Source organism: Marmota flaviventris, chromosome 9, assembly GCF_047511675.1.
Source record: "Marmota flaviventris isolate mMarFla1 chromosome 9, mMarFla1.hap1, whole genome shotgun sequence".
NCBI classification, from domain to species: domain Eukaryota; kingdom Metazoa; phylum Chordata; class Mammalia; order Rodentia; family Sciuridae; genus Marmota; species Marmota flaviventris.
Window position 1 is genome coordinate 55,486,394 of NC_092506.1, and position 19,232 is coordinate 55,505,625.

A 19,232-nucleotide genomic window follows, 5' to 3' on the forward strand; every position below is an offset into this window, starting at 1 on the left:
TTGACCCTCAATGGAGGGGACTTTCCTATCCCTGAGTGCCCAGTGGCCTGCTCAGGAGGAATTTACACAGCTCCCCAGCCTTTTGACATCATGGAGAGTAAAGGCAGCAGTGTTGGCTGACCTTTGAGTACAGTGGAGCCATCCAGAATCCCTGAGACAGAAAAGGATTTTTGAACTCACTGGCTTTGAAGACTCCATCTGCCACCTGCCCTGGCAAGGTCAGGGTATGTTGGATGCAGCCCAAGCAGGCTGCCAGATCTCTGCAGGGTTCAGGGTTCAGTGCTAACCTGCTCCCCCACCTTTCACATATGTACACTTATGTGTACACACAAACACACACAATTGTCAAGAAGACTGGGATTTAGCACTGTTTCTTTTTTAAAGCAGAAATTTAAGAGAGTAAAATAACAACTTATCTTTATAGCCAAGGAAAATAGGAAAAGGGATAGAACTTAAATCTGGGCATCTATGTCCAGCCAAGTCCTGAGTCAGCTCCCCTCCCACCCCAATCTGAGATGACAGCTCAATGGAGTGCAGGCCTTTCTCCTGTTCTCCATGGCAAATGCTATGGTTGACTTTCCCTTGTGTGACACAGTCCCATGAGGACACACAGCACCCAGTCAGAATGTGGGGCATGTATAATGATTATAAGTGAGCACCCTACTGAGCATTTGCCATAAGCCAGCCACAGTGCTGCCTCTCACATAGATTAGATTGTCTAATTCTCACAACCACCCTTAGGAGACAGGTACTGTTATAGCCACTGAGATGAGAAAACATACAACACCCAGGTGGCAGCACAGCAATGTGAATCTAGGTCCATCTGACTCCAGTGTGTGTGTTTCCAAGCCTCTGTCTACAGCCCTGTAAGAGTGGAGGCCTACAGAGCATGGACCACTTCCCAGGACTGCTTTTCATCTCATCTGGTACCATTGCCCTAATTCTGCCAGTGACATGTTTATTTTTAAAAGGGAAAGCATCACTTCCCCTCTCGGGATGGATCTGGAGTCCAAGGCATACTTCAAAGAGACAGGAAGCAACAGGGAAGAAGCAGCCTCCCTTGGTTTGCCCTTCATATCAGGGGTGTGGGCATTCCATTTCCTTAGTTCAGTTGCAACAGTTGAGAAACGGCCATTGTATTAGCTGAAGGAATTCCAGCTGTTCTACAGACAACTCCCAAGTTTCAGTGGTTTAACCCTAAAGACATTCCTTTCTCACTTACATAACACTTGCAAAAAAGCTAAGCATTCAGAGTTTAAGGGATATCTCCCAGGTGACCAAGTCTTACAGCACTTCTTCCTCAACAGGGAGACCTCCAAGGTCTGCTTTCCACCACCCTCTTTGCATAACACTTGCTGCTGTTCAGGGCTGGGTGTGTAAACCACTCCCCATACACACCAGGGTTACTCCCCTATCAAGGTCACTGAGAGAGAGAGAACTGCCTGTGTAAGAATCAGAGCTCATTTCCCTCAGCCCTTCATCACCCTCATCCTTACTCTTTTCCATTACCTGTCACAGAGCTTTGGCATTCCTGATTACAAACCAGAATTAAAGTCAACAATGCTGTCTAAGGATGCAGGAAGTCTATGACAACTGGTCTGCCACTGCTAGTGGCAGGCCCAGACAATTTAATAAGCCACAGATAGACTCCTTTGAGAATTCTACCAGGAGAGGAAGAAGTGATATATGGTTCAGTCAGGGTCAGCCCCCCAGCTACTTTTCAAGAGATTCATAGGTCCTTTGGGTCTCCCTGAGGGATTAATTTTGAGTCCAGGAAAGAGAGAATCTTGGCTTCTATGGCCCAAGGGCAGTGATGTCTTAAGGGACCTGCAAATTAGGGGGACCTAGGCTCTCCTTGAATTCACCCAGAGGCCCTGATGCTTGGAGTTTCCGTCCTGCGCCATTTCAACTAAGGAAGTGTCCTTTTGTCCGAAGACCTGAGTTGGGAGACTCTTACCTCTCCACCACTACCCTGCATGATTACTCCAGCTAGACTCACATGACTGTCAAAGGAAATGGAGCCCACACAGTGTGAGGCTCTGGTCTTGGTCTCTCAGGATGATTATGTAGAGAACAGCTGCCTGCACTGGGGGAGCACAGTTCTCTGCCTGGAACCCCTGCACCCACATAAATAGCTCCTGCCCACTTCCTGGTGATCCCATTCCCAGGGGTTCTGTCCTCTTCACTTACTGAGAGCAGAAAGTAGAAAGGCTTTATGAACAATCTCCTCTAAGTACAACAAACAACTCTCTCCTTTGTGCTCTTGTAGCACTTTATATGGATGATAATTCTTATGATGTACATGTTAATAATCATGCACCATCTTCTTCTGTCTCTTATTATCTATAAGTTCTATAATAGATGACTTCTTATTTACATCTGTATTTTCTGTACCTACATTCATGGCATTTGACCTTTAGAATTGTTACTTGGTGAATGTGAATTATTTTTGAGGGAACCAGTTAGCAAATAGATGCATCAATAGGCAAAGATGAATAGGATAAGAATGAATGAGAAATGGGGGAGGGAGTAGTGAATGAGGTGAGAGTGGCAGAATGATGGCCAGTCGCCTTCAGTATCCTACCCTCCTTTTCTCTGCAAACAAACATAGCCCTGTTTGTAGTTAAGCATGTTGCCACAGTTGAGCAAAAAGAATATATTTCTAACTTCCCTGCAACTAGAAACATCCAAAGTTCTGTGACTAATTTAAGCATAAGTAGCAGTGATGCATGAGATCTCAAAGAGAACCCTTAAAAAAGGAATGTGTGTTCTCTTGACTCTTGCACCTTTTTATAGCCTAGAAGATGTGTGATAGATGGTTGGAGCTTAGCAGCCATATTACACAACAGGGTGAATTCTAGGTACAAAACTACAATGGGACCGTAAAGCAGAATGACAAAGTCCAGGTGTCTGTTGATCATGGAGCCACTATAATACCCTACCTTGCCTTCCTCTACATCTTTTATATACAAGAAAGAAAGACATTTCCATTTCACCTGTTGTTGACTTGTGGTTTGTTGTTTTTATTACATGCTATTGAATCTGATTCTAACTGATTTACCCAGAACAACAGTTCTAAAATCCAGACCTCCTCTCTCCCATTCAAGTTCTTCAAGAAGTCAGGTTCAAGACAACCTATGATGGACTAAGACTATGCACTCATCCAGATCCTGCACAGGCCCTCCAAAAGATCAAGGTGGCACCCAAAACCATAATGTGAATCAGAGAATCTTGATCTTTTACAAAGATAATCAAAGTAAGGAATGACTCCTGATCAATGTTCAAAACCTACTAGATTGGTGGGGGCACAGACTGAAACTTGCATTGAATGCAAGTCCCAATGACCCCAGGAATTGCAACCAGGGAAACCCATCTATGACTAGATCCTGGTGCTCTCAGGACTGGTCAGTTCTTGCATTTTTGACAGCAAAGTACTTACTCTTTTGCAAAGTGGAGCATGCAGGGTTAGATCTTACCTCCACCAGGGAATGCCAATGTGCAATGGGCTTCCGAGGATATGACAGCATTTCACTCCAGTGGTCTCTGCCCAGCCTCTCGGCCTCGTTGCCAACTTGACACACGCCAATGATCTCATTGTGACCTACACTGTGAAAATGGCCCACAATAGTTTTTTCTTAATATTTTGGTATATAAGAGCATCAGTTACTCAACTAAATTGATGGCAAGAATGGGGAAATGGTATTTTTATATTATTCCCTAACCTAAAACATTAGGCCAAGCTTAACAGCCAACAGGACTTGAGATTCAATGTTGTACCCCCAGCTTTCCTGACACTGAATGGCTTAGCTTATTCCCGAGAACTCTGTGTTCAAAGAACTTCTGATGCATGCTAAGAATGCCATCTCTGGTTCTGGAACTACATTGGTCCCCAAATCCAGAAAATGAAAAGGGAACCCTTTGAAGGAAGTTTATTTATTTTTTTATAATAATGGCCATTCAAATCACCACAAGAAGCTACTCAGGATGGGTGAGCGAGCAGCTCTGGGTCACAGCCACTGGTCTGGAGCCCACAAATGGAGCAGAGTGGAGGAGGAATCTGGGTCTTCTTGCTCCCCATTTTGTTAAGAGAACATGGATATCATCTTATGCTGTTCTCTCTTTCCCTCTAAATCCAATTTTTGGTTCTTTGACCCAACTTGATTTCTCAACTGTACAAATAACTCCTTTAACCTCAGGGATGATATTTCTGAAACTCCCTGGGTGGGTCTCTGTCTTGAGCCAATTTGTTTTTTCCTTAGTAATTTTTTTTTTTTAATAAAAAATCCTTTTTGTCAGGTGCAGTGGCTCATACTTGTAATCCCAGTGGCTTGGGAAGCTGAAGCAGGAGGATGGCGAGTTCAAAGCCAGCCTCAGCAAATGTGAGGCATTATACAACTCAGTGGGATCCTGTCTCTAAATAAAATACAAAATAGGGCTGGGGATGTGGCTCAGTATTCGAGTACCCCTTAGTTCAGTCCCCAGTACTCCCTTCCTTTTTCCTTCCTGCAAAGAGGAGTAATTTTCTCCTATTTGTGTGTGGGTCATAAAGAGAATAGAAGGGAAGGGAGATAGTAAAAAGGATACTCAAGTCTATAATCATTAAAATCAGATGCATGTAGAAACTCCATGGATTCTGTCATGGATTTTTCCAGTCCAGATTAATGAGTTTACTGATAATTAAATTGAGGCAGAGATCACATAATCAAATTTGTCGATGCAGGAAATTTGACAATAGCTTAAAAAGTGTTGGCCTAGGCTTCCACAGTTGGTAGTCAACACCCTCTCCTGGGGTCTGACACTAATGGTATTGTGTGTTGCCCATAGGAGATGGGATAAGGTCTGTCACAGCCACAGGCAGGCGGATTGGAAGACGGTCATGCGTCATACAAGCATCTGCTGAAGACCGCGTTCAGGTCACTGGTGCTGCCTTGCTGACATTTCAGAGGTAGGTGGGAAAATTTTTGGCTACAAATAATATTTGTAAGATTATATTAGAAGTCAGAATGATTTTTTTCTTTTATAATTGTTCCCAAACCACGTGGGAGGTTTCTAATTAAAAAGAGACTTTGCATTTCAGTCTAATGACTGGTTTAACATGTATAATTCCCTGTTGGTACTTCCTTTGCATATTAAAATGACTGTTTTTCAAATCTGTCCTTTAAATACACAATTGGCTACAATGCAGGCTATAAATATCTCTTCTGTGCTGTATTAATTAAAAAGTCTAGCATCTTATGCATTTTAATGTACCCTGTCATCCATACTGATTCTAGCATTTTCAAGAGAACATTTCTGTGTTTGCTTTCAGACTTAAGTGGATGGAAATGATCTTTATTAAACATGCTGCAAGAACAAAAAAAAAAAAAGATTGAAGTTATGTATTTAGAAATGTTGATGGTCTGGCTACAGTAATCATTCTGCTGTTTTGAGTTAATCTTTTCCCTAAAGGTAATCAGGATTGCCCAACAGAAGATATGACTCGTGGGGCACTTCTTTAAGCCCAGATTCCGGGAGGTATGCAAACATGAAAAAGGGAAGAGATGGAGGTGTGGGGAGAATGGAGGAGGAGAAAGATATAAGAAAGTGGGAGGAAAGAATGGAAGAATTGAGGCACAGTGGTAATCTGACTCTACAGAATAGTTTGGAAACTGGTGATTCCTTGTCAGTCTTCCTTCTACATGTTACTCGTTCAGGCATTTCCTGCAGCCTGGGATACTAGCTAAGAATCCATGGCCATTCCCTTCTGTTCTCACTGCTCAGGGCACGACAGACTTGCACTGAGACAGGGCTCTCACCGGTCATAATCCATGACTGCTATGGACAAATGGATTTGGTCAATGTTCTCAGGAGGGACATCAAAGACTATGGCTTCGTTGTAAACAGGATTCAGCGTGTTCCTCTTGGTGGATGTTTTCCTCTTCTTCAGTCTCCTGCCATCACACATCAGTGACACTTTCACATAGGGATCTGTATAGACCGTGAGAAGCAAGGGAAATGTGAGGGTTAACGTAGATGGTGGGTTTGCGTGGACAATGGTACACAGAACTCCTTTACCTGCCTCTGGACTGGAGTTTTGAGGATTTTAATTAATGTGCTATCTGGGAGGTGACTAGTTAGGATAATTAAGTCATTCATTCAAGAAAAAAGCACAGGACACTGTCTCCTCAAAATGTGTGAAATTTAAAAATAGTGTGAAACATCTGTTACCAAATTAGAAAACATTCCAGCTAGAATTTAAGACCAGCCTGTCTGTGCTAGAAAGAGAAATACAGACACTTCCAAGGAGTGGGAAACAGGCCTCAGACCTCCAACTTTGAGCCACCTCAGGGAATCTTTTCCTAAAGATCAGCGCTTTAAGAAAGGGAATTCCTGGATTCCTAAAATTTTTGAATCCCTAGACATGGAGAAAGAGCACCTGGGGGTGGATCTCCTGGGGTACAGGGCGCCTCCTGTCATCAGATTTTAAGGGGAGAAGCAGTCCATCCTCCAGGGAGAAAGGAACACGGGCTTCCTGTGGTGCACCACTGATGGGGGCCGGTGATGAGCTGACCCCTGCATCACACAGCTGGTCTCACCCATACCTTACACTATACTCCTGCTCAATGGCAGGTTCTCCATCTTTCTTTACCTGCATAGCCATGTGCTTTCCTGACTCCTGACCCAACCCAGGAGGGACTTAAAGGGCAGAGAGGCCAAGGCTTTTCCCCTTCTTAGAAAAACACTGACGTATAGGACATAAAATATATTGTATCTTGTGTTCTTTGATTTCAGTGATCGTAAGCCATTGTGCCCTTTATTCATTGGAAAACCCAAACTGTTATGTTCACTTTTATAAGAAAATGGAATTATCTGCAATCTTCAATAAGCCTGGGATGGTGATATCTGAGGAAAAAGACCAATTAGATAAGCTCTACCAGGACGGACAAACCACAGATCCAGTTTACATGGTGACAGAGAAGACTTGAGAGAAAAATAATATTACTGACAACTAAAATTATGTAACATTTAATATAAACCAAATACTGTTTTATGAATTTTTATGTAGTAACTCATTTAATCTCACAACTCAATGAGCCAGATACTATTATTACTCTATTTTACAGATGGGAATCTGAACCCCGGAGAGGTTACATGACTTGCCCAAAATCACACAGCTCTTAAGGTGGTGGCTCTCTGATTCAATCTATGCAGTTTGGTTCCAGGGTCAATGTGCTTTATTACTATATTAGAAACTATGGAAGACACTACATTAGAACTAGACAGACTGAATTGATGATGTCCCACCTGATGCTCCTGTTATGTCCATTGCCTTTAAATTTCTTGCTTTTATAATGGTAATGGTCAGCCTGCCAGCCGTGGGAAGATAACAGAGGGAAAACATCAGCTCTCCAAGATCCACATTGTCCTGTTGAGAAAGCAGAGTGAAGCATTAGAAAATGTCTTTGTCCAGGTGTGCATGAGGCTCAGTAGCAGGGCACTGGAAGGGACCATGCTGCTCCTTTTGCTCAGTCATGAAGAGTCACTGGTGTCTCTTCCTCTCCTGTCAGTCACATAGAGAAGAATATACCCTTGCACTCTAGGAGCTTCTCTTCCTAAGGAAGCACAGCACATCTTTAGATGGCAAAGCTGCAGAGGCTGTCCAGGACTTCTACCACCATTTATCTAGCCACACACAGCCCTGCACAGCCTCCATGGATCCCTGTAGCCCAGAACACAACCTCCAGTGCAGAACTCCACAGCCTTAACAATCTTCCATGGCGCTCCCCCATGTGACTCTACTCACATCCCTACCACAGTCCACATAGAGCTCCCCACACAAAGCTACACAGAGATGCCCCACAGTGGTGCACAGCCACCCCAGTCCAGGCTCTGTGTGCACAGTCCCACAATGCACTGCAAAGGGTTTCAAAGAGGTCTGCACACAGCCCACAAGGGTTACACAGTGCTCTCAAGTTAGCCGCAGTATCCCCATATACTCTGTCCAACCACAACCCTCCTGCAAGTCCCCACTCTCAGAACTCTGCACACAACCTAGTCACATGTGACCTGTGCAGGACTCCATACCCAGAAATATTCTAGCTCCTCACGTAGCTCTGGACAAGACCACTGCATAAGTGTGAGAGTAGCAGCCCATGACCCCACATATCATGGCCCTGGACACTTGCTTCATCCTGTAGTTTCCATGAAGAAAGAGAAGGGCAGAGCCTCAGACCCCTGGGTGCCCTGCTGCCTGTCCCCAAGGTCCCCCTTTGCCACAGCTGTTCCCTTCTCTGGTGCTTCTATAAGGAGCCCCCATTTCCTCTGCTAGGGAAGACATCTTTTTGTGTGATGTGCAGCCATTCAAATAGGTCAGAAGACATGAGCCTCTTTCTCCTTTTTGAGGAGAGAGAGAGAGAGAGAGAGAGAGAGAGAGAGAGAGAGAGAGAGAGAATAGAAAAAAAAGTCAGTTCATTTAGTTTCAATTTCTGAGAGATACCTGAGGTTTTGAAGCTGGGTGTCTGTGTCTAATTAATACAATTTCATACTGACAATGCTCTGGGGAGTCAGGTTCTTGCCCTCAACATCCACAGTCTCCCTTCCCCTTCGAGATTCTCCAAGGAGGCTTCTATTTTTAGAAGCACAGATTCAGCTCTGGAAGGTCACCTCACCCAACCTCCCGCCTTGACTGCTTCCACAGGAGGATGAGGCAAGCAAAGGGATCTATTTAGTCGCTAAGGCAGATGGATTGCTCTGCATCTCCCTGCATCACTTGCCCCATGTAAAGCAAGCACCTTACCTTGCAAGCCAGTTTCCCCTGGCTCCTGGAGCTGTGACCTCAAGAGACCAGGCAGCAGGGCACTTCCCTTTGGGGAGAGGTTGTGGGGGATGGGTTCTCTAAGAATGATGGTTCACACACAACAGGCTATGGCTGCTTGTGATGCTGGGTTCCCTGCACCCTGGGAGCAGGATCTGAAGAGGATAAGTCTGACCCAGCTTTCTGCTGGTAGCAGATGGGAAAGAGAAGCAACAGCTGTCCCCACCAATCATCCTTTTTTGTCCTTATTCCCTGCCCCATTCCTTTGCCCTTTGACTTTCAGTCTTCCCTTGGAAGGCTTTCCACTGCACGTCGCTCTCTCCTCTCACCTCATCCTGTCCAGAAAATCTTGGTTTGACAAAGTAATTACAAGAGCAACCAAAATCATGCCTGTAAAATTTCATAATCAATTCTTTTGACATATTTCCTGTACATACACACACACTGTAAGGTTTAGAGAAATTTTGATTGGGCAATGGGTAGGAAGAGTAGGAAGGTGCATGGGGGTAGGGAAGATGGTGAATAAGATGGACACCATTACCCTAGGCACATGTATGACTGCACATATGGTGTGATGCTACTTCATGTACAACCAGAGAAATGTAAAGTTGTGCTGCAACTGTGTACAATGAATCAAAATGCATTCTGCTGTTATATATATAATTAAAATAAATACATTAATAAAAATAAAGGTTTGGGATATGAAAATATTCTCAGTCCAGTCCCTGCCCTCAAGGCTGATGCACATAATAAAATGTTATGTCAGATCTCTTCTGTACCAGGTACATTGGATCCCTTTCCAGAATAGACCCCATTCACAAAGATTGATATTATATGGCTATTTGCTTATGAGTTAAAAATAATCAAACTTCATACTTGGTACTATATTCAGAATGTGAACTGGGGCTACAGCACACATTTCTACTTTTTTACTTTTAAATATAAGTTAAAGAAACTGTTATCAAAGAGGAAATGCTTGGTTTGATCTCTAAGTGCTTTAAAAAGAACTCTTCTAAGATTTTCTAAATTATAAAAATAAAATTCAAATATAGAAAAATTTCAAGTTAAGCAGTAAAATATTTCTTTTCTCATGCATATGCCCACAATGTCATTCCTTTCCCCAAAGTAATACAGTGAAGAGTCATCCAAGTCTTGTTCTTTTCATGTGTGCATCCACCCACCCATCCATCTGTCTGTCCATCCATCCATCCATCCATCCATCCCTTCACTTATTCTTTTAACATGTGCCATGGTTATAAGCATGGGTTGAGCATGCTCTTTTCAGAGGCCTGGAGCTGAATCTGCAGTAGTGTAAAACAGTCACTATCCCTTGAACAGACATGGGTTTGTGGGGCAATGGAACAGGAGTTAACTGGCACCTAATGGTAACTGTTTTTCCCAAATAGTTGTTCTGATTGGGGTTAAGAAACCTGTAGATTTCAATGTTTTATAAACATTCCAAATCAAGTGGTTCTCAGTTAATAGCAATTTTGCTCTCTAGAGGACATTTGACATTACTAAAGAAATTTTTAATCATCACAACTGTGTAGGGTGATGACATCTAGCAGGTAGAGCCCAGGGATACTTTAAACATCCTACAAGGCAGAGGGAAGCCCATTATCTAGTCCATAATGTCAATGGTGCCAAATTCCGATGTATATGGATGTGCTTAGATTCTTAGTAAAAGTTTTTCTGAAATGCTCATAAAAGTCAAATGTAAAGGGGGTGGTGGAGTATGTGGCTTCTTTTTCAGCTTGACAGGAATCAGATATGCAGAAGTTTCAGTGGCAGCTGAGTACCCTGGAGAACACAAGGGGGAAGGAAAATGCCACACAAAGAAATGCTTCATTTGCTCCAGCTTTGTATGGTCAAGTTCAGAATTGTTAACAAGATGCATTGGGAATTTATGGCAAGCATATGTGAATTCACTACCTACCAACCTGTAAATGTTTTCTTAATCTGTTTGCCTGGAGTTGCCAAGATAGCTATAGTTTTTAGCTAACTAGTACACTTTTGTATTCCTCTTCTTGGACTCTTCTGGTGAATTCCTTCCCAACTCCATGAAGATATGAAGGGCTGTTACAAGAATCCAGGCTAAACAAAATACTTACGCCCCTGTGCTTTGCTGGGATGAAGGATGAGTGTATACCCCAAGAAGGATCATTTAGAGTCATTCCTGGGATTGAAAAATCAATATTGAGAAAGAGAAATTTTCATTTTATTGGGATTATTTATTGGAAGACAGAAGACCAGAATTGTTGCAAGGTTCTTGTATTATATATAGCACAAATGGCATAATACCACTTTAAGTTAATCTATGTCAGTTAAAGACATATACTCAAAGGAAATAACTAAAATAACACAACAAGGAGTTATAGCTAATAAGATGAACAAAGGAGATAAAGTGGTGCCTTCTTGTCTGATAGGAGGCCATAAGACCTTCAGTGCAGAAGTGGTCCTGCCCTATTTCCAGGAGGAAGAAACACCAGACAGAGAAACCAAGAAGATCTGAATAAACCGGTCTTGTTGAGATTCCCCCTTCAGTGTGTCACCACTAGGTCAGACCCTTTTGTTCAATCACATTTCTATGTGTTGTCCATTCTTCATTGAACATAAGCTTACAAATAAAGTTTTCCCTGAGTCTTTGGATCTTCATTTCTGAAGGCTCATGTGTCATATAAAACTTCGATTAAATAAATTTATCTTTTCTCCTGTTAATATGTATCTGTCAGTTTTTATTTCAGACCTATACAGGAATCATAGGAGGATTGAGGAAATCTGTCTTCCCCTACATCAGTCTGTGAACTTCTTAAGGGGAAGGCCCATTTATCCACCTCTCTCAGCGGTGGCCATGTAGGGATGGCTCAGTCAATGTTTCTTGCACTAATTAAGTGATGCACAAATGAAGGAGAGGTGGTCCTTGGATATGTATTATACTCTCAGTAGCTCTGTGGAGCCTTTGTATCAAATGTCCAGTGAGCTCCAGGATATGGGACATCTGATCTCCATTCCTTCCTCCCCAGTCCCCACCTACTCCCTGCCACCATTATCACCATTGTCAGCATTATCAACTCACCGAGAAATCCTATTTTTACAGAGACTCTTTCAAAAACAAAACCTTGTAAAGAACAGTAGCAAGAAATCATTTGTTTAGCAAATACAATCCTAGTTGCAACGTTTCTTTCAAATGTCCTTTACCCTCACCTGTAATAATCACATTGATGGTTCAAACCTGGTCCATCTGTAATGTGGAAGCTGTTAATGATCTGATCTTTCTATTTTCTCAAAAAAAGAAAATGTATTCCCCATACTTTCCCCAAACATGACAAAATTGGCAAAAACGTCCTTTTCCAGCGACGGATTCTACCAATAATTAGCATGCACTGTTAAAGTAACTGTTGACTGCACTTTATTTATAGATATTAACATGATTAATTGCATTGGAAGTGTGCCTGGAGGATGACACTTTCTGAGCTGGTGGTGGGGCACAAGCAAACCAGCAGCCCTCATGGGTTGTTGGGGGGAGCTGGGACCAGCCATGCCTTTCCTATTGGAATTATTCTGTCAGGAGATTCTAAGTTTAATTCCATAAGACTAGCCTCCCTTAAGAAAGGATTTTCTTTGGCCCACTATATGTTTAGCTAGGAATGGACAAGATAACAACATCATATAGGTAAACACATGGGTAAAGTTCTTAGGGTCGACAAAAAAAAAAAAAAGGCCCATTACTACTATATCTGGTCTTATCCAGTTCCCTGGTTTAATATGAAAAACATACGGTTGACCCCACCATTCATATCTCTACCCCAGCCTCCTTCTCACACTAGAGCCTCTTATATCCAAATGTCTTCTTTAGATCTCTACTTACAGTTGTTTAAGAGCCATCTCAATTTTAAAAACACTTCAGTAATGGAGTTCATTTTCCTATCCTTTTCCCAGCTTTCCTACCAAATCTTTCCTCATCTCAGTGTGGTAAAACTTCTAAGAGGCTGATGCTAAAAACGTGGTAGACATCATATCTATATTCCTCCTGTTCTCTCACCCTCCCACATCTGCAAGTCATATCATTTCTCTCTTCAAAAATATCTAGAGTCTATCCAATTTTCTCCTGCTCTGTGGTGCTACCCCATCTCAAGACACTACCATCTCTGTCATACGCACCAAGAAGTGAGTGCAAGGGCAGGCCACCTGCTGTGATGTGTGCTTATCACAGAATTTTGTCCAACCATAGACCTATACAGGAATCATAGGCTCCCAGCTTGGGATTCCCTCTCTGACCTGATGCACTGGTAAATACTCAGGATAGGGTAAAGACTTCAGGGATAGGATAAAGACTCCACTGGTGTCACCTGTGGAGGTGAGGAGACACTGTAGTTCCTTACCTTCCCACATGATTGGGGTTTTCCCCTTAAAGCCTTCCTGGGTGCCCCCTATAAAACAAAAGTGGCTCTGACTCATCTGGAAATACATGATGTCTGGCTTTGTTCCACTGGGACTTGAGTCTTTCATGTTTCTAAACACAGCCAAAATCAGGGAGGTTGTGGTAAATTTGGCAGGCACATTCTTCTGTAGCATACTTAAATTATAATATCTCACTGAAGGCTTACTAGGTACCCTACTTTTCTCAACACTTGAGGCAACTGGTTTCTTCCCCCATGGGAACCAACTATCTAGGGTGACAGGGCAGAGCTTGAGCATGGGGCAATGATCAGGTACCACTTGGCAAATGAAAACCATATACCAAGTGTAAAGAGCTGAGTTTTTCTTGGTAAAGTAATCTTGGTACTCATCTCAGGTCCATTATTAGTATTGATTATGAAAAGGTATGGTTTCTGAACCCCTCAAAAATCATTGAGTCTGAATGGGTTCATTACAACTAATATCACTATTTTTTTTTTTAATTTGGGTTATTGGACCTACATATCAAGGAACCTCTATAGGCACAGTGAATGTGACCTCAGCACAACCTCAGGTAAGCTCTTTCCTGATATCCTTGTAGATGATCTGGATCAAAGTAGCCCAGATGATAGTAAATGTGCATTCATATCTAGTTTGTACCTAAAGAATGCTAATTAATTATTCAAAGAGCTAGGTATTATTCAGTTCTGTAATTTATCAATAGTTTAGAAGAAGAAATAGAATTTGGATATGAAACAACAAGCAAAATAAATACATTGTAGTCTAGAATCAAGATCCATAAAAATCCTGATAGGTGACATGGATAAAGCCTACCAATATAAATTTGTCAAGATAAATTAATTGACAGTCTAAAAAGTCAATGATGTAATCTCTGAAGTAGATGCAACCTAATGCATGTTAAAAATTATTTTGAATCAAAATGTGATATAGCTACCAGAAACTAATTTTGCTTCAGGCTGCATCAGTAGAGGTACAGTTTCAAAAAGAAGGGTGTACACCAGTCATAAGACATTTGAAATGTTCATTCTGTTCTGGGAATCTCAATTTTAGAGATACATAAGTGGCTGGAAGATGATGATAAAAGCTGGAACCACTATAGAAGAGGATCAGGATTACGCAAGGAGCAATGATGAGCTATTAAGCTTTATAAGAAACGTTCAAAAAACACAAGATTCTTCTCAGCACTAATTCTATTGGTGTCAGACAGAAGAGGGACTAAACTTGTTTCACCACCACCCCCGGGAATGGGGATTAAATCCGGAGCCTTACACATGCTAGGCAAATGCTCTATCACTGAGTTACAACCCCAGCCCTAAAAGTGTTTTTAATGGTTCCAAGGATAAGCAAAATTAGTTTCTGGTAGCTATATCATATTTTGATTCAAAGGATAAGAACTAGGGCTAATAAATGGGAGCCAGAGGAAGATTTAGAATATTCTTCTCTCTCACAATCTAAAACCAAAGGCTGTCTTTCTCTGAATGTAGTCATTTCTCCATCTGTTTAGAAAGTTTTTCTAGTTTAAGGAAGAATTAAGTTTCAAGTAGGTAGATGGAAAAATGTAAAGCCTTCTCCAGTCTTGATCTCCTATAATTCCCTCTCTCAGACATTAACTGGAAGGTGAGAGGAGACCATACGTTTCTGGAGCAGGACAACTGTATTATAAAACTACGATTATGAAGATAGAGTTTGGTAGAGTGTGCAATTGTATTGGAAAGGAAGATTTTGAGCTTAAGGGGCTAGAAACAGTGAAGGTTTGTTGACTAAAAATGCTTAATTCAGCATCCTAGGGACGTGTATACTTTCAAAGGGGACAAGATGAAGTGAATTCCCAGCACTGGTGTGCCTGGCATAGGAATTTGGAGTACTGGAAACTTCTGTTTTTCTCAGCATGCTTCCTCAAATGATACTTGGAGATTCGTGTGTGATATTTTTTAATACTTTTATTTTCCTAGGTAGTATATCTAGTTAAGGAGAGTTCTTGGCTAAACAAAGATAGCAGTTTTTTTTTTAATTAAAGGGCTATAGAAAAGGCTTTAAGAATTTAATTTGAAGTTCAATAACTCATTCTGAAAAGATCCATCAATTCTCAATAGAAAAAAAACAAAGAAATTGGAGATGAAAACTTATTCTTAGTTAAAGGCTAAGAATATCAGAGCATCCTTAGATTTGAGCATGTATGCTGGCTTTGATGGATACACTGTGTTTCTCTGGTTTTTGAAGAAAAGAAAACACTAAGAAGAGTCGGAAATAATTTTGAATTCATCCTGCATTCTCAGCATTCTTGTCATCCTGAAAATTTCCATCAAAACTAAGAATTCATGCAGTTTTGTGGGAGACAGGAAGGGATTTTCAAGTAAATATGCCCTCCAAAGAGAAGCACAGCAGCAAGTGAGTTAAATCAACATGTTTATGAACAAGCATAAATAAATACACACTATTTTTATTCTACCACAAATGGAGACTTAACCCAAAGATAATCACAGGGCATAAATTTTTGTTTTGTTTTGTTTTTTAAAATCATCTACTGGAGATTTACTCGAGAATACTTTGCATTCCTGCATACCTTTTCTGTCTCCCTCAGCTCTTCCTTCATTCCTATTATGCTTAGTACCAGGGTCACCAAGTCATGTTGACTCTGCCTCTAAAACATCTCTTGATTACCACTCTTCCTACCCATTCCCTTTGCAGCAGTATCCAAAAGATTAGGAGCATTTTACACTTCTGATCCATCTTACATGTAAACACAGGTCTGATCACGTCACTCCTTAAATCCTTCAACAAACCCTGGGTGCTCTTAGGTTAAAATCCAAATCTCACAGTATATCCTATAAAGGACAGCACCTCCAGCTGTTCCGCTATTTCTCCTAACACACTGAATTCTCCAATCAGTCTGAACTGTTCTTCACTCCCCCATCCCACAACACATTTCCTTCTCATTCCATTGTGTGCTGTTTCTTCTTCCCAAATTACCACTGTTCACTTCTATGCAGGCAAAATTTTCTTTTGTATCTCTGAAGACCTAACTTTCCACGCTATCTCCTGCATGCTATTTTCAGCATCTCTCCAAGCCTGTGTTCTTTCTCTGTTCTGGCTACTCTTTGTCCATATTTCCATATTTCTTTATTTTATATTTTATCCATATTTCTATCTCCATACAAAATTAGAGATCTGTGACTCTGAGATGCTGAAGGTAGGAACTATGTCATCCTTGTGGCTCATTTATCCAGGGCTGCAGCCATTCTTCAGAGGAGAACAGGGTCAGAGAAGTTATTTCACTTACCCAAGGTCCCATGGCTAGTTAGTGCCCAGGCCATGTTCCCAATTAGTCTGACTAGGGCCTACAGTGCCCCCAACTAGGGACCCTTTCTTATCCCTAGAGGCTCTTAAGGATGGGTAAATGGGAAGGTGGCCAAATTCCTTCTTGTGTAGTGGAGACTTAAGGGAACTCAGAGGAGTTGGACTGGGAGCTAGAAGGGCCCGGGTTCCTTCCTTTGACCCATGATATTTTTGCCTCAGGATTGGCCTCCTCTCTTATCATTTATCATGAGGAATTACTTTTGCCTTGGCAGCTAATGGGGAAAAGAGAAAACAAGAGAGAAGTACCCTCACTGAATCCAATTTGAAAACTGGGGCAAATGGCACTTTAACAAAAAAAGAATCTGCCTTTCCTTCAAGCACCAGCATCACATCACTTTCCTCTGTATCCACTGCAATTTTATAACACAATTGAAGGAAATGAGAGGTTTTACTACACTAAAGGGCAGTATAGGTGTAATCAGGAGTCATCTTAGATGTATTTCAAATAAGAACAAAAAGAATAGTGTCTCTCTCTCTCTCAAAATAAATTAACTAATATTTGTAAAGCCATTAACACAATGCCTGAAATATATGTGTTAACTCATTATATGTGTCATCCTGTATCTCCTAGAATAGGGCCTGGCACAGTGGGTCCATGATAAGCATGCAGCACACCAGTAAGTGAATAGCAGTGGTCTCTACAGAAAGGGTAAGGCAGATTGATCAGGGACAGCACAGAGTAGGATTATTCTCCACCATTCTTACATCCAGATCTACAAGCTGGATAAAGGTGACACAAAGCATGCTAGAAGAATTCCTAGGCAGTGGACAGAATTAGCAAGAAAGAAAACAAATAAGAGCCATTTTAAATGGTATGCCTGAGAGCTTCAGGAGGTTATCAGATATCATCAGAGAGGCTGAACTATTTCCCTGTGTCAAGAATAGGTCTGAAAGATACTTTCCATCCCTATGTACTCTCTGATCCTAAGTCTTCATTAAAAGACAGTGATTTTTTCCTGCACAGAAGTCAATACAAAGTAGATCAATCGCCAGAAATCTTGCAACTGCTAGAAGAAAACATAAGGCCAACACTCCAACACACAGGCACAGGCATAGACTTCCTTATTAAGGATGTCTAAAGCTCAGGAAATAAAACCAAGAATTAAAATTAAATCAAATTAAAAAGCTTCTACACAGCAAAGAAAACAGTTAAGAGTGTGAAGACAGAGCCTACAGAATAGGAGAAAATCTTTGCCAGCTACTCTTCTGGCAGAGGATTAAAATCCAGAATAATATAAAAAAACTCAAAAAATAAATCCCTCCCCCCCCAAAAAAAAAAAACAACCCCAAATAACCTAATTAATAAGTGAGAAAATGAATTAAACAGACACTTCTCAAAAAGAAGATATACAAATGACCAACAAATATATGAAAAAATGTTCAGCATCATTACCAATTAGGGATATGCAAATCAAAACTACACTGAGATTTCATTTCTGGTTAGAATGGCAGCCATCAAGACTATGAACAATAATAAATTCTGGTGAGGATAAGGGGGAGAAGGAAATAACTCTTAGTGGTATTGTAAATAGTGTAACCATAATGGAAATCAGTATGGAGGCTCCTCTAAAGACCAGAAGTGGAACTACTATTTGACCCAGCTGTGCCACTCCTCATTTACCCAAAAGAATTAAAGTCAGCATACTATAGCAATAGGAACATACACATTTACAGCAGCACAATTCACAGTAGCCAAGTTATAGAATCAGTCTAGGTGTCCGTCAGTGGATGAATGGACAAAGAAAATGTGGCATATATATGTAAATGAAGTTTTATTCAACAATAAAGAAGAATAAAATTATATCATTTGCAGGAAAATGGATGGAACTGGATGTTAAGTGAAATAAGTCAGACTCAGAAAATCAAGAGTTGTATGCTTTCTCTCATGTGGAAGATAGAAAAAAAAATGGGGGGAGAAGTGGGGGAAAGGCAGGGAAGGAATTTTCAGGAAAAAAGAAGGAAGAAAGACCAGTAGAGTATGGGGATTAGGGGGAGGGAGGAGAGGAGGGAATAAGGAGGTACTAGGCAATGAAACTTACCAAATTAAATGCATATGAACATATCATAATGAATCTCACTAGTTTATATAATTATAATGCACCAATAAAAAATAAAAATAAATACAAGGTTAAAAAAAGAGGGATTTTTAGAATGTGTCAGATATTACTACAATAATTTTGGAACAAACCTCCCAATCCAACTCCTAGGACATATCAGAGGGTCTGTAGTTTTTAATCTTCCAGTGTTCCATTAGGCATTCACAGGCTTTCTAGGAAAAATGAGTCAACTGATACAAGGAATCTACTTGTCAGTAATAGCCCAAGGTCACTTCATGTGTTAGGATGGTTTGAGAGACAAACCTGGACAATGGCAGTTGCCATGATGACCCAGGGAGTTCCCTGATTCCCTAGGGTAATGACTTAAGTTTCTGGTGTGTAGGAATCTGTTCTCTCCACAAAGGCATGGCTCTCCTCTCATTCACTTGGGAAGAGCAGCTATGGGAGAAGCAGGGGAGAATCTGGACATATGGAGGGGAGGAATAGAGGGAGGGAGGCAACAAAGGAAGGAAAGGAGAAAATGAGTAAGGAAGGGGAAAGTGTAGGGGCAGGGAAGAAGGCCAGTCTTCACTTTAATTTTTTTTTTCATTTTTCAGTGGTACTGG

The 19,232-nt window shown here is 41.3% G+C and overlaps 1 protein-coding gene across 1 annotated transcript in view; it reads right to left on the minus strand.

The window, feature by feature from the left end:
* Syt9 (synaptotagmin 9) overlaps nt 1–19,232 on the minus strand; it is a 176,318-nt gene that overhangs the window by 46,800 nt on the left and 110,286 nt on the right. Inside the window, exons 4-6 of the mRNA XM_071616964.1 lie at nt 7,285–7,405; nt 5,796–5,967; nt 3,440–3,606 (exon numbers count right to left, since the gene is read on the minus strand). Coding sequence (XP_071473065.1) covers nt 3,440–3,606; nt 5,796–5,967; nt 7,285–7,405 — 460 coding nt within the window. The remainder of the gene's footprint in view (nt 1–3,439; nt 3,607–5,795; nt 5,968–7,284; nt 7,406–19,232) is intronic.